The sequence below is a fragment of the Amphiura filiformis genome, chromosome 20 (genome assembly GCF_039555335.1).
Source record: "Amphiura filiformis chromosome 20, Afil_fr2py, whole genome shotgun sequence".
Taxonomy (NCBI): domain Eukaryota; kingdom Metazoa; phylum Echinodermata; class Ophiuroidea; order Amphilepidida; family Amphiuridae; genus Amphiura; species Amphiura filiformis.
In genome coordinates this window covers 56841630-56855296 of record NC_092647.1, presented here as the reverse complement: position 1 = coordinate 56855296, position 13667 = coordinate 56841630, and the positions used below count along the sequence as shown (strand labels likewise).

General features: G+C 38.2%; 1 protein-coding gene across 1 annotated transcript in view; it reads left to right on the top strand.

Moving 5' to 3' along the window:
• Positions 1–13667, top strand: part of LOC140142083 (unconventional myosin-Ia-like) — a 115344-nt gene that overhangs the window by 88841 nt on the left and 12836 nt on the right. The window contains 4 exon segments of the mRNA XM_072164035.1: positions 1800–1865; positions 3245–3412; positions 6651–6845; positions 10252–10308. Of these exon segments, the coding sequence (XP_072020136.1) occupies positions 1800–1865; positions 3245–3412; positions 6651–6845; positions 10252–10308 (486 nt within the window).

The following is a 13667-nucleotide window of genomic DNA, read 5'->3' as shown; positions in this document are numbered from 1 at the left end:
GGCCATTGTACAGATTAGGTTAAGAAAATCTTGCCCTACAAATCTCTCATTGAAATTATGAAAGATGAAAGGTATAGCCCAACCCTGGAGCCCTACATTTGGGTTGGGGGTCATGCACAGAAAACTTCTTGGAACATTTTTAGGTTCAGGTTAGCAAATCTCTCATTGAAATTGATTGGCATGCAGTTTAAGTTCCAGATTGACCTGATTTCCTGACTAGTTGATGTATGAAATATTGAAGATCTAGCCCTACATATGGCACCAACTATGTTCACTTTTCTGTCTGTCTGTTTATTTGTTTGTATGTTTGTTTGTTTGTTTGTATGTTTCACTCACCAACGGTACTATTCCAAACATGCTCAAGCTTGAAAAGGTAATTCCAATTCATAAATGTAATGATGCATGCACAATTGTCATCACAAACTCAACATTAACATAACAAGTTAACAACATACTCATTGATCAAATTAGCACCATCAAATGCAGTGGCATCGCAGTAGATAATAAACCGCACCTGTATTCTGCATGTTAACGACACCATGACTAAAATCTCAAGGCCCATTGGCATCGATTAATAAAATTAAACACTTCCTCCCAGCATCAACACTTCTTACTCTTTACAACACAATTACTATTTCTCCCTTGGCATATTGCAATATAATTTGGGAGATGCCTATTCTTCTAGCCTAAAATTGATTCAAACCGTCCAATAGAAAGTTGGGCACATCAGAACACTTGCAGAATACCATACTCACACAACCCCCCGGCCCCACTCTATTGGTCACTTAACATTCTGAATGTAAACAATATTAACACATTTGAAACTGTGTTATTATGTTCCAAGTGTCGAGGACATGGTGGCTCAGTGGTTACGGCCTTGGACTCATAATCTGAGAGCTTGCTCAACGTGTGTGGGTTCGAGTCCCAGTCCCACCACCGTGTTGCGCCCGTGGGCAAGGCACTTTACCTCGCTTGTCTCACCCAGGTGCAATGGTGGTAGTCACAGTCGCTGTACTTATGAACCCTGCGCCATTTGTAGGCAGCAAACAACAGCGGGGTAAATGTAAAGCACTATATAAATATCTTCATTTATTTATTTATTTAAGTTCACTATTAACTCTCTCCTTCACATATTTAACAGATACTTCACCTACAATGCCATTATCCACAAACATAACACACATCCAGCTAACCAATTCCAGCCTCCAATTAACCACAAAACACTTTTCTCTATAGTCTGTATACCTTCCTCGAGTCAGTAAAGAAAATTCAAATTTTGAGATTTTTTCAAAAGACTGTTAATATTTGCATGAATCTCTCATGCTAGTTGGATTCCTTGCATCATGTTCTTTCTGAATATGTATACTTTTATATACTCTCATCATTGCATACAATAAAAAACAATACTTAAATTACTGACTTGAGAAAGGTATAGTAAATTGTATTCACTATCACAGTCCATTAACTTAAAATTCTCTCCAACTAATATTCAAAAGATGCCCTCTCTAATAGATTCTTGGGTTCCTTTACAAAACTTCCTGGAGCTACATCAGTGCATGTTTGTCCTGTCTGTACTTGTACTGTTTTGTCTTGTCTTGTATCAATATTGTTATTTTATTTACTGATATAAAACAATGCATATGTCATAGTGATGCCGTTAAATTCTGTTTTATGTAAACATCAAGCTCTCTGAGTTTTTTTCAAATTCCCTAGCACCACCACTTTTGTGTTTTTCTTATAATTATTCTTTTTAATACATTTGTATGAATCGTATGTACATTCTTGGTTTGTTTATACAGGTAGCAGGCTACACAAATAAGAAGGTCATGGGAGTGCTAGACATCTATGGATTTGAAATCTTTAATGTAAGTAAATGTATTTTACTCATCATCTTTAAAGAGGTGGTCCTATGACTGATAAGGACAATTTTAGTCCTGGTAGAAACCTCATATCCAGCTTTTCCATTTAAAATCCACACTACCCCTGTGGAAGATTTTGGACCTATCTTCCACAGAGGGATTATGAATTTCAAATAGAATTAACATATTAGCAGCTCCATTTGAAACTCACTCTCCCTCAGGGGAAGATTCAGCTTTCTCAAAAGGTATATGAAATTCAAATGGAGCTGCCTAATGTGTTCATTCCATTTGAAATTCATACTCCCCCTGTGGCATTCCAAAATCTTCCACAGGGGTAGTATGGATTTTAAATGGAATAGCCCATTGCTGTAAAGTATGAATTGCGAGTGACATGGATTGGCAAATTTTTTTATGCTCACAAGTACATATTGGCCTTTAAATAATCAATGATATATATATATATATGTTTGCTTTAAGTGACGATTTGGCAATTATCTTTGAAGATATTTACTAAGTGACGACTTAGCAATTATTTTTCTCCCATGACATATTTCATGTTAAAAAAGTACTACAAGTACAACCCGTTAACTCTATTAATCCAAAAACATAATATGGTATAAAACATCAAACTGAGAGACACATTCCATTAGAATAGGTGTAGCATTCAAATCAATTTTTCTCCAAAATATATTTTCCAAGGTTTCCTAAGGATGAGTCACTATAAGTGTGTTTATAGTGGGAGCAGGTGTACGGTACTTTGGCGTAGAAATGCTGTGCAGTCCGAAATTGTCTGGAAACTCTATAAACACCAGCCATATCGGGATGTGCTGCCCATCAATATTTTTCTAAACAGATGGATATTTGTGGACTACATGCAGTTGAGGATGAATTTAGTACATTATTTTCAATTATGACCTCAGTATACTGTGGAGGTCATTCAACAATTTGGTTCACTATAAACAGTACCAGTTGCTGTATATGTATAGAAATTGTCGTAAATGATTTTACTCAAAACTCGGCCTTATTATAAACACTGTGATACATCTGACGATGTGACTATATTAACCCTAACAAGGAACATGCTTTTTTGCTATCGGAAGGCAGAGAAGGAACGAAAAAGGAGAGAAGTTGAAGAAAGATTTCACTTGGCACCCCCGGAATTGACCCTGGGACCCCTCGGGTGCCACACACACAATCACCGACCTCATGCTGCAGGGGAGTTGCTTGCCCGGCCAGCGACTTGGTGCCCATAAATGACTTGATTGCGCAATGCCATCACGTGGAATGCATGCATGCGCAGTTGTTTTCTTTGTAAGATTTTGTAAGATTTTTATGTGTTGGGCTAACAGTATACTAATTGACAGACCACTTTTTTGTCACCACAGGTGAATGGCTTTGAGCAGTTTATCATCAACTATTGCAATGAGAAGTTACAGCAAATCTTCATTGAATTGACTCTAAGAGAAGAACAAGATGAGTATGTGAGAGAAGGGATAGAATGGACTCATATAGACTACTTTGATAACATCTCTATATGTGAACTTATAGAAAAGGTATGACTCTAAGAGAAGAACAAGATGAGTATGTGAGAGAAGGGATAGAATGGACTCATATAGACTACTTTGATAACATCTCTATATGTGAACTTATTGAAAAGGTAGAGCACAATCAGAAATTTATTTGTTTTGATTTTTTGTCAATTTCTGACATACTGGTGATTTTGCCAGATCAGGTTGAAATAGCGAGGATGATCAGACTAACAAATGCATATAGAGGCTGTCAGCCTTTTCCACGGTATCCGCCATCTTGTGGGTACTGCCGTTCTGCATGTCATGCGTTAGACATTACGCACCGATTACGCGTAAGTCGCACCGCGATCCGCACTTCGGTCAAGCGTCAACACAGTGATCTTAGCAACAAGGATAGATGATAGATAGATAGATAAATGGTTTATTAATATGCACTCGCAGTAGAAGTCGGTCAAGCGTCAACACAGTGATCTTAGCAACAAGGATAGATGATAGATAGATAGATAAATGGTTTATTAATATGCACTCGCAGTAAAAACTGAATTGCCACATATTTACAAAATATAATAAACATATTTTACACATTATTCATTAAAATTGACATAAAAGATAGCATTTTATCAACACTCATGTACTCACGCTACGAACAGAAACTCACCACACTACTACGACTCAGACTCCTAACACATTCACAGCGCCTGTCTTCACATACACCCAACACACCCCTTTACAAACACTCACACACCCACACACCATCATCAACACCCCGATCAACACCCGCAACACTAAACGCACAACCACCAAACTCACCCAATCACACACCCACTCACCCCCCCACACTTAAACCATTTACTCCATAAATTCAAGGTGAAAAACATCAAAATACATATTTCAAACGAGTACCACAAATTGATGAGAACACATTTGCATCAAAATTGTTCATAATATTGCACATGATAATAATGATAAAAGATCACATTAGCTGGTCATTGTACAGTTTAGTGAGATAGGGTATTGGGCTTTCTTGGTAGCGTTTAGTTCTGCAACGGACAGTGGTCAGATGATCTGAATTACATTTAAGTAGCCGACTTGTGCTGCTGCGGCGAGGGGAGGTAGCCATTCAGCGGAATTGATGAGAACTCATCATTGCATTAACGAATGTTACACAGATATGTTTCCTTCTCTCCGTCAACACAGTAAGGTTGCATGTGGTCAAAGCCTCATCATAGGTGGAGTATTTGCTGCCCAGGATGATCTTGCAAGCCCGCTTTTGCACACGTTCAATGGCGGATTGTTGTTTAGCGGTGATGCTTGAATGCCAAACCGAGCAACGTATTCTGTAAGTGGTCTGACGTAGCCAACATATATTGTCACAAGATCTTCAATCGGCAAGTCAAACCTTTTCAGCAGCTTAAGCATATGAAGCCTACCGTTGGCTTTCTTCATCATTTGATCAATGTGAGTTGACCATGTCAAGTCAGCTGAGATTTGGACGCCAAGGATTTTGGTGACATCCACCTGATTAAGATCAGTGTTACAGAGTTTCAGCACGTGATTTAGCGGTCGCTTTAAGAACGAGATTGACATATATGCGCACTTCTCAGGATTGAGCTTCATGTTGTTCTCATTTGACCAGTCTGCGAAAGTGTTCAACTGATCTTGCATGGTGGTAGGCTGCGTTGCTTTGGCTGATTCTATGATGGTCATGTCGTCAACATATTTGAGAACACAGATAGGCGATGATGTGTCAACAAGTGCAGAATTAATCATGACAAGAAATCCATTGGGACCGAATAAGGTGCCTTGGGGTAAGCTTCCTTCAGCGTTATCCACGATGAAATGGCGCCTTTGTACCGAACACATTGTTCTCTTTGCGTAAGGAAGCTGCAAAGCCACGCAACCACAGGGGCGGACTCCAAGATTGATTAATTTGCGAATGAGTACATTGTGGTTTATGCGGTCAAACGCTTTGCTGAAGTCAGTGACCACCAGCGTACTGTGGCTTCCTGGTTTGTCAGCATTTTTGTGTAGCGCATGCAACAGTTTGACAAGGTAGTGCGTAGTCGCCACTCCTTTCCGGTTTCCAAACTGGTTGGGATCAATATGTTCTTGAATATCGTCCATGAGCCACTGATTCATGAATGATTCGCTACCTTAGCAAAATGGTCCGTTAAAGATATCGGGCGGAGACTGTTATATGTTGCAGGCTTACTCTTGGGGATAGGGACCACCGTGGCCTTTCTCCACTGGGGTGGCACAACACCCTCTGCGTAAGATCTGTTAAGGATGTTGGAGAGTGGTAAGCTCAGTTCATACGAGAATTCGCGGATAATCCTACTTGGTATTCCATCAGGACCTCCAGCTTTACCGCTCTTTATTTTATTCAGTTTTCTGTACACCTCATGCTGCTGCACCACAAATGCTGAATTGTCAGACGATTCAAAAGATGGAAGATCATCCACATTAAGAGGTGGCTGGTCATTAGCAACTGATGCGAAATGTTCATTGATACTCCGTACCCACAAGATGGCGGCGTTGAGGTCACAATGACTACCTCTACTGGATGAAATGATAAGAAGATTGATAGTGATTGATAAGAATATTGGATTGATTAAACTGTAAACTCACATTCATCTGGGTATGTTGAAATTAAGATTTAATTTAAATCTGGTCAACCAGACATACCTATTTTTGATTGACGAACCGATGTTCTTCAGCTGGGTTGTGATGCAAATGACCTTGAGTACCGGACACTTCCGGTATAGATTACAATCGGCGAGGAATGTCCTTTATGATTCTGTGAAGGTTTCAGTCACAAGGTTGGTTCATCTGTCAAAATTAGGTATGGCTGGTTGACCAGATTTAAATTAAATCTTAATTGGATTGATCAGTTCATTAATTGATGATTGATTGCTTAATTTTTCTGTGTGTGAATCGATCAGTTCATTGATTGGTAGATTGCTCACTTCATTGGTTGATTGGTCAGACTAATGGATAGACCAAGTGATTGATTAATTTGTCAATTAGTGAATCAATTACTTGATTTGTAGATTATTCAATTGATTGGTTGATTGATTGTTCATTTTATAATCGCTTGAATTTATTAATTGACCGACCATTTGATTGATTGTTTGATTGGTTGATTGATTTGTCAGTTGGGGAAGTTGATCTAGATTATTAGTCACTTAATCTTGATTGATTGATTTGTTGATTGATTAATTGATTGATCAATTGATTGATTTTGTTTCTCTCTACTCCTTAGCCCAATGCAGGTATCCTAGCCATGTTAGATGAGGAGTGCCTTAGACCTGGTGATGTGTCCGACGCGACATTCCTAAACAAACTGAACACACACAGATATATCAAGGAACATGAACACTTTGAGACGAGAACGAAGCTGAAATCGGACAAATCAATATCACACAAGAGCTTTAGACTTCAGCATTATGCAGGAGCTGTAAGTACACATATTATTCTTCACCAAGATTTTAAATATTTATTAATAATGATTGGCTTAGATTAAAGTGAGGTGTCCTATTCCAACCAATCCAATGGTGGCAATGGGCTATTCCATTTAAAATCCACACTACCCCTATTGAAGATTTTGGAAACATCTTCCACAGAGGGAGTATGAATTTCATATGAAATTAACATTAGCAGCTCCATTTGAAACATGCCATCCCTCAGTGGAAGATTCAGGTTATTTATTTCTCAGAGAGTGTATGAAATTCAAATAGAGCTGCCTAATGTGGTAATTCCATTTGAAATTCATACTCCACCTGTGGATGATATTTCCAAAATCTTCCACAGGGGTAGTGTGAATTTTAACTGGAATAGCCCAATTGTGAAATTGAGATAATAGGGAGTAATAATGATAAATATAATGGCATTTGTGGAAGCTCATAACGTAGTAACTAAGTATGCTAAGGGTGTAAGGATTTCATCAATAGCACACTTGGTTTCTGTACAAGTTGATAAAATTATCAATTTTCAGAATTTGCTATTGTAATTGGTTGGATAGGATCATATCACATGTTATTACAATTTATAGTGAGTGATATAAGATTGTCAATATAGTTGGTCAATGATATATACATACGGGAAGTGACAACTGCATAGTACTGCTAAACATGTATCGGGTATTTTAGGACTACATAAACAAACAAAAGTAGACAATATTAACTTTCAATGCTTTCTCTAAAAGCAAATAATACCCAGATTTCCTCAAATGTTTTCACGCTTTTGAAGTGAGCATTTTTGGGAGCTAGTTACCCATAGGCCTAATTAATATGATAGATAATAATGAATAGTTATTTAAAGATATTCTAATGTATAGATGCCAGGAAGCACAACATGTTTCTTGTAGTTGTATTCTATCCAGCTAAATCCTCTAGCATAATTATGAACCCTTAGCACCCAAGCTAAATAAAATACCCATAATCCACTCAACTTCCTTAACCAATCCATATGCTTTTTAGCTTATGAATGCAGCTGACCATTTGTATGTTTCCTATAGTTCATAACACCAGTGTCCAAATAATATCAGCATTGTCAATGCAGAGCAGCTTTCTGGGCAATTAATGTTTTTCATTGGAACTTTCAGTACAATATATGACTGTATTAAATGATTAAGTCAGTGGAAAAGGTCCGGTATATCAGGCTTGATTAGCAAAATGCTGGAGGTACACTAGTTTGGTCTCTGTGCATTTTAAGCTGAAACATGGTGAATTTACCATAGTTATAGACATTCTGGAGTCTCCTAGTGTCTTGTCTTGGGATTCTTGTCATACAATTCATACAAGTGATCTTTTCGGTAAATCCCATAAGCCTTTGCGAGTACACCTGAGAACTTGTCACTTGACGTAATGCTGACTTGAAATGCGCAGTGACGATGTTTTATAAACGATGTGCCCGTTGGCGCAGATCGGCATGACGTCAAATGACGAGTCCTCAGGTGTACTCGCAAAGGCTTATGGAATTTATTGAAAAGGTCAATTGCAAATTGTCAGACCCTGATGATGACAAACTTTACACACTGGTGGTATGAATGACAGCAAATGGTCACTTCAGAGCTTCCGTTTTATCCTGACCAATTTTGCATTTTAAGCTGAAACATGGTGAATTTACCATAGTTATAGACATTCTGGAGTCTCCTAGTGTCTTGTCTTGGGATTCTTGTCATACAATTCATACAAGTGATCTTTTCGGTAAATCCCATAAGCCTTTGCGAGTACACCTGAGAACTTGTCACTTGACGTAATGCTGACTTGAAATGCGCAGTGACGATGTTTTATAAATGATGTGCCCGTTGGCGCAGATCGGCATGACGTCAAATGACGAGTCCTCAGGTGTACTCGCAAAGGCTTATGGAATTTATTGAAAAGGTCAATTGCAAATTGTCAGACCCTGATGATGACAAACTTTACACACTGGTGGTATGAATGACAGCAAATGGTCACTTCAGAGCTTCCGTTTTATCCTGACCAATTTGGCCCCATAGTTCTATGTAGAAGCTAATACAACTTAATAAATAAATGAAATAAAATAAATGAAATACCTACCTGGAGCGGTGCAAGGCCAGGCAACTCCAACTAAACCACCCCAGGAGCATAAGACTAGGGTATTCATAACAGATAGTTTTCATAACTGAAGATATGCTTTTGCACATTCATTAATTTGTCATGCAGTTGTATAACAGTGTGAAACCTACTTGAACAAGTAACATGATTAACCATTAATTACCTACAGGAGATAATAATGCTGCCTTATATTCATACAGTACACACACAAACTTAACCCCACACACACCTACAGGTATTCACTACCAGATGGGCACTCTGTCCTGGACCATTGAACACTGACATATGTTTTTACTGTCTAAAGTCCGATGTATACTCCACTTGGCGACCACAATTTTGGAGGCCACAAAGAAATTTTAGCTGAAATTTTATGACTTCACGGAGCAAGTTTCTTCGCTTGCCTTAGCGGAGAGTTGTATTTTGTTCAACTTTATAGGGGGTAGGTCACCGAAGTTTCTATAAGAAAGCACAGTGCGGGCAACAATTCTAAGTGATACTCAGCGATATTTTGATGAAGTATACATGAATGCTTTCGCGCGAAGCTGGAGTGGAGTATACATCAAACTTAACCAGGGATGTTTAAAGTGTTACACACGTTTTCCACATATTATACAGAATGTTTTATGACATTTAACCTTTTATGACATTTAACCTATCAACAGGGGATTGATTTTTATATCACCAATAGGGAGTGCACTCTCAAATGCATTTGTAGGTTATTTGCAGCCCATTGCACATACCGTATTCATTCCAATAAGCGCCCAGGGTGCTTAACAAAGTCGTTTTGGGTGGGCGCTTATTTTTTACCTGGTTTACCTAACTTTTTGTAAGTGGTGTTGATTAGAGACGAATTTACGTATGTTATAAAAGTGTCCTGAGACGTTCTAGCAGCTTTTCTGATGTAAAAAATGTATTGCAAGTTTACACAGGACTTGTAGTCCTCCAGCTATTTCACCGGGTATTTCACCGTATCGACGTCTCTCTGTCACTTCAACATTGCCATTTAGAAATTTCCTGGATGGGCGCTTATTGGAGCATGGGCGCTTATTGGAACGAATACGGTACTAGAGAATTAGTGATGGCCCTACTTGGAATGTAAAGTTTCATAAAAATGTCTGCATTTGAAGTTGATTACATACTCACCCCCATGCAACATACCCCTATAGATACATACACAAACTTACCTATTAGACCAATTAAGTGTGATTTGTTAATGTGTGAGGTTGATTTTGCCGTTATAAGTAATGGCATGATATTATCTGTTCAATAACTAATCTGCAACAGGAGAAACCTGAGCCTATCTCTCACACCGGTTTCCGGTTGCACCATTATGCCGGAGGAGTAAGTAAAGACAGAAACAAGTTGTTTTGAATTAATTGCAATGCTGTTTAATGGAACTAACACACTACTGTAATATAAGCCACAGCGGTTCAAGATAACCCTAACTTCAGTTATTTAGGCACTGCCCTTCAAATAAGAATAACTAACTGACCACTTGAGTGATTTCCTAAATTCTTTCTTTAGAAACAAAAACTACATCATCATCATGGTTGAACAAATTCATCAGTATCGGTAGAGTAAACTCATTAACCAAAGTTCTTGATATCTGATCCAGAAATTGCACTTACTTTATGTACGTTTCAGCAACATTGTTGCCTTTGTCAACACTTGATGATGAGTGATTCCTACTGGCAACCATTTTTGATGAGTTTCTAGAACTGGGTTCAAGAAAATCCCAGATGGAAAATCAACTGGCAACACCAAGACCTACGCTGGAGATACATCTGGCGCCGGTTGCCAGTAGGAATCACTCATCATCAAGTGTTGACAAAGGCAACAGTGTTGCTGAAACGTACACAAAGTAAGTGCAATTTCTGGATCAGATATCAAGAACTTTGGTTAATGAGTACATCATCATCAGTGTACACATTAGAGTGGTCGATTATGTGCATTGATGTTGTGATATTGTAGTTTGTGTTTTTTTGCAAAAGATTTCTGGAATTACCAAAGTGGTCCATAATTGCTCTTACAAGTTTTGTACCTGTACAACTCCCCCGGGGGGGGGGGGTACTCAAGTTTGGTTTTGGTAGGGACGTGCCGCTGAGAATTTGAAAGTGGACCCAAAAATATAACAATTTTTCAAGAAATTTGGACCCATTGATATACCGAAAGTCAAAATTTTCGGCCGAATTTAACCCAAATTGTCTTAGTTTTTACAAATTTTCCCAAAATTTTAGATTAAGGAAAAATTGGGCTATTTTCCGAAAAAAATTAGAAAATTTTGAAAAAAGGACCCATTCATATAACAAAATAGGCTTTGAAAAAGGGGTCATTGATATACCAAAAGGCTGAAAATGCTACCCATTATTTGCGTGCACGTCCCGTATGGTCATTTGTACTGAGTACCCCCCCGTGACAACTCCCCACCTCATATTAGAAGATGAGATTATCTAATCTTGATGTAATTCTTGAATCTGCTGTGAGCTTATATTTCAAATGCCACTGTGTACTAACACTTGGAAATTCCTGGGAAGCATTGCTGCTATCATGCCAAAATATTGCTGCCATTAGTGCTAAACGGAGCAGCTAAAGTGCACATCATTGCAGCTAAACTGGAAACAAATGAAGATGGTAGCTTTAGGCATAGAAATGTATATGAATCCAGCAAGCGGGCTGTGTCATGATTGGATGCACTGGTATGTCAGGCTGTGTTCATTCAATTCAAATTCCCACTATAGTAATTATGTGCATCAAAATGCTGGTAATTTGCACAATCACTACCAACTGTCAGTTGTGGCTGGCTCCTTGTTGTCAACTGGTTACAATTTGATGCTAGAGTATGTGACTTTTGTTCGATATATCGGCAATCCCTTTCCCGATAAGCAACAGAGGTAATGTCAAAAACCGCACTCCTTGCGCTTTCCAAGTATGATGATACGGGCATTGGGCTATTCCAGTTGAAATCCATAGATCCCTGTGGAAGACATTACCTTAATCTTCCACACAGAGTGTGTAAATTTTAAATGGGGTTACCTAATGGGTGACTCCCATTTAAAACCTACACTCTCTGTGTAGAAGATTAAGGGCTCATATTGAAATTCCCTTACACAGGAAGGTGTGCGCCATCCTGCAGCTTTCCTGTGCTAGCCTTCTTTTGTTAAAATCCTGGGCAGGGTGTATCACTGATGCATATAATCCATCCGTTTTATGACCGAGCTTTCCTGAGGCGCGCGCTTAGCGAGGGGAATCCTGCCTTCTTTCTGTGTGAAAACGTGGTAGGGTATTTCAATATGAGCCCTAAGATAATAAGTGGTGAATGGATTTTAACTGTAATAGCCCATTACATATTTCAATTTTATATCAGTGTGAGAGATCCAAATATGAGACTGGTAATTTTTGTTTATGAATTTGTAACTTAGTATTACCAGCCCAACAGACTGGTTTAAAATATTGCAAGGTACAGCCTTATCCATTCCCTAATATCATGTAAATATCAAATATTTATGAAAAAATAGTCTTTTTGAATTAATATTAACTCATTTTTATACAGTTCAATACTTAATTTAACATTTTCATGCATGTAATTATTTTTGCTCCTCTGAAAATACATCAGCTCCCTGATGTCCTTTCCCCCTTAAAAATTTAGCACCACTAAACAGAGGGCATGTCCCTAGTGCTGAAGGCCCGTAGGTACATCCCGACCCGTAGGCACATCCCGACACGCCAGTTCATTTTGCCACATGCCAATAAAAGAATTCCCTGCAATTTTCCAGGCAAAGAAATTATGGGAGTGGGTCAGCGGAATGGCTTGGGAATTTGGTGAGCAGCTTTCAAAAAGTGTCAAAATCTTTAGGCCATTGATACATTTGCAATTTTGTGTCTGCTTTGTCTCAAAAAGCTGGTTATGCAAACCTGATCCTTGAGTACTTCTTTCTCTATCGTTGTGCTTGATATTTTTCATTAACATACTCGTGAATAAAAATTTCAGATGTTAGTGGCAACTTTAATTCGTTGATGTCTTCATGGGAGTGAATTACTGTAATTGTCATACTTTTTGCACTTATTTGTAAAAATAGAAACATGTGAATGTGTTCTTTTATGTATTGCTGCAACTTAAAAATGTGAATTTAAAAAAGAGGGAAGTAGTTCATAATCAAAAAGTGCAAATTATTACACACATGAAAATTACACTTTTCATGAATATCGATCTCTCTCCGAATGGCCCAAGTTCTCTTGAACTCAAAAGAATACTTTTGATGGTTCCAGTATATTCGATATTATTAAATTGTATGAAAACTGGCTTTTTTTACTTGAGATACTATGGGATGACTTGCACAAAGGAGGTAGGGTTGAGTGACTGCTTATAGATTGAATTTCCAGTCTACCTAATCATGAAACTCCCGTAGCCAAGTGGTTCCGGTGCAGGTCTCGTAAACATGAGGTCCTTGGTTCAATTCCCGGGAGGGATCACTTTTCCTGTTTCCTACTTTGATAATTACTTGACAGTGAAACTGATAAAATATCATCATAGTTATTAAGTTGTTAATTTCAATACTACAAAGAAACTTTCAGTGCTAACATTTGCAATTCTTTTATGTCTTGAGTTTATAATTTGATGTCTTTCATAACAACATAGTGTGTTTATTTGTGCGACAGTATATGCCAATACGCTATTGGGACTATTCTACTTGGAATCCATA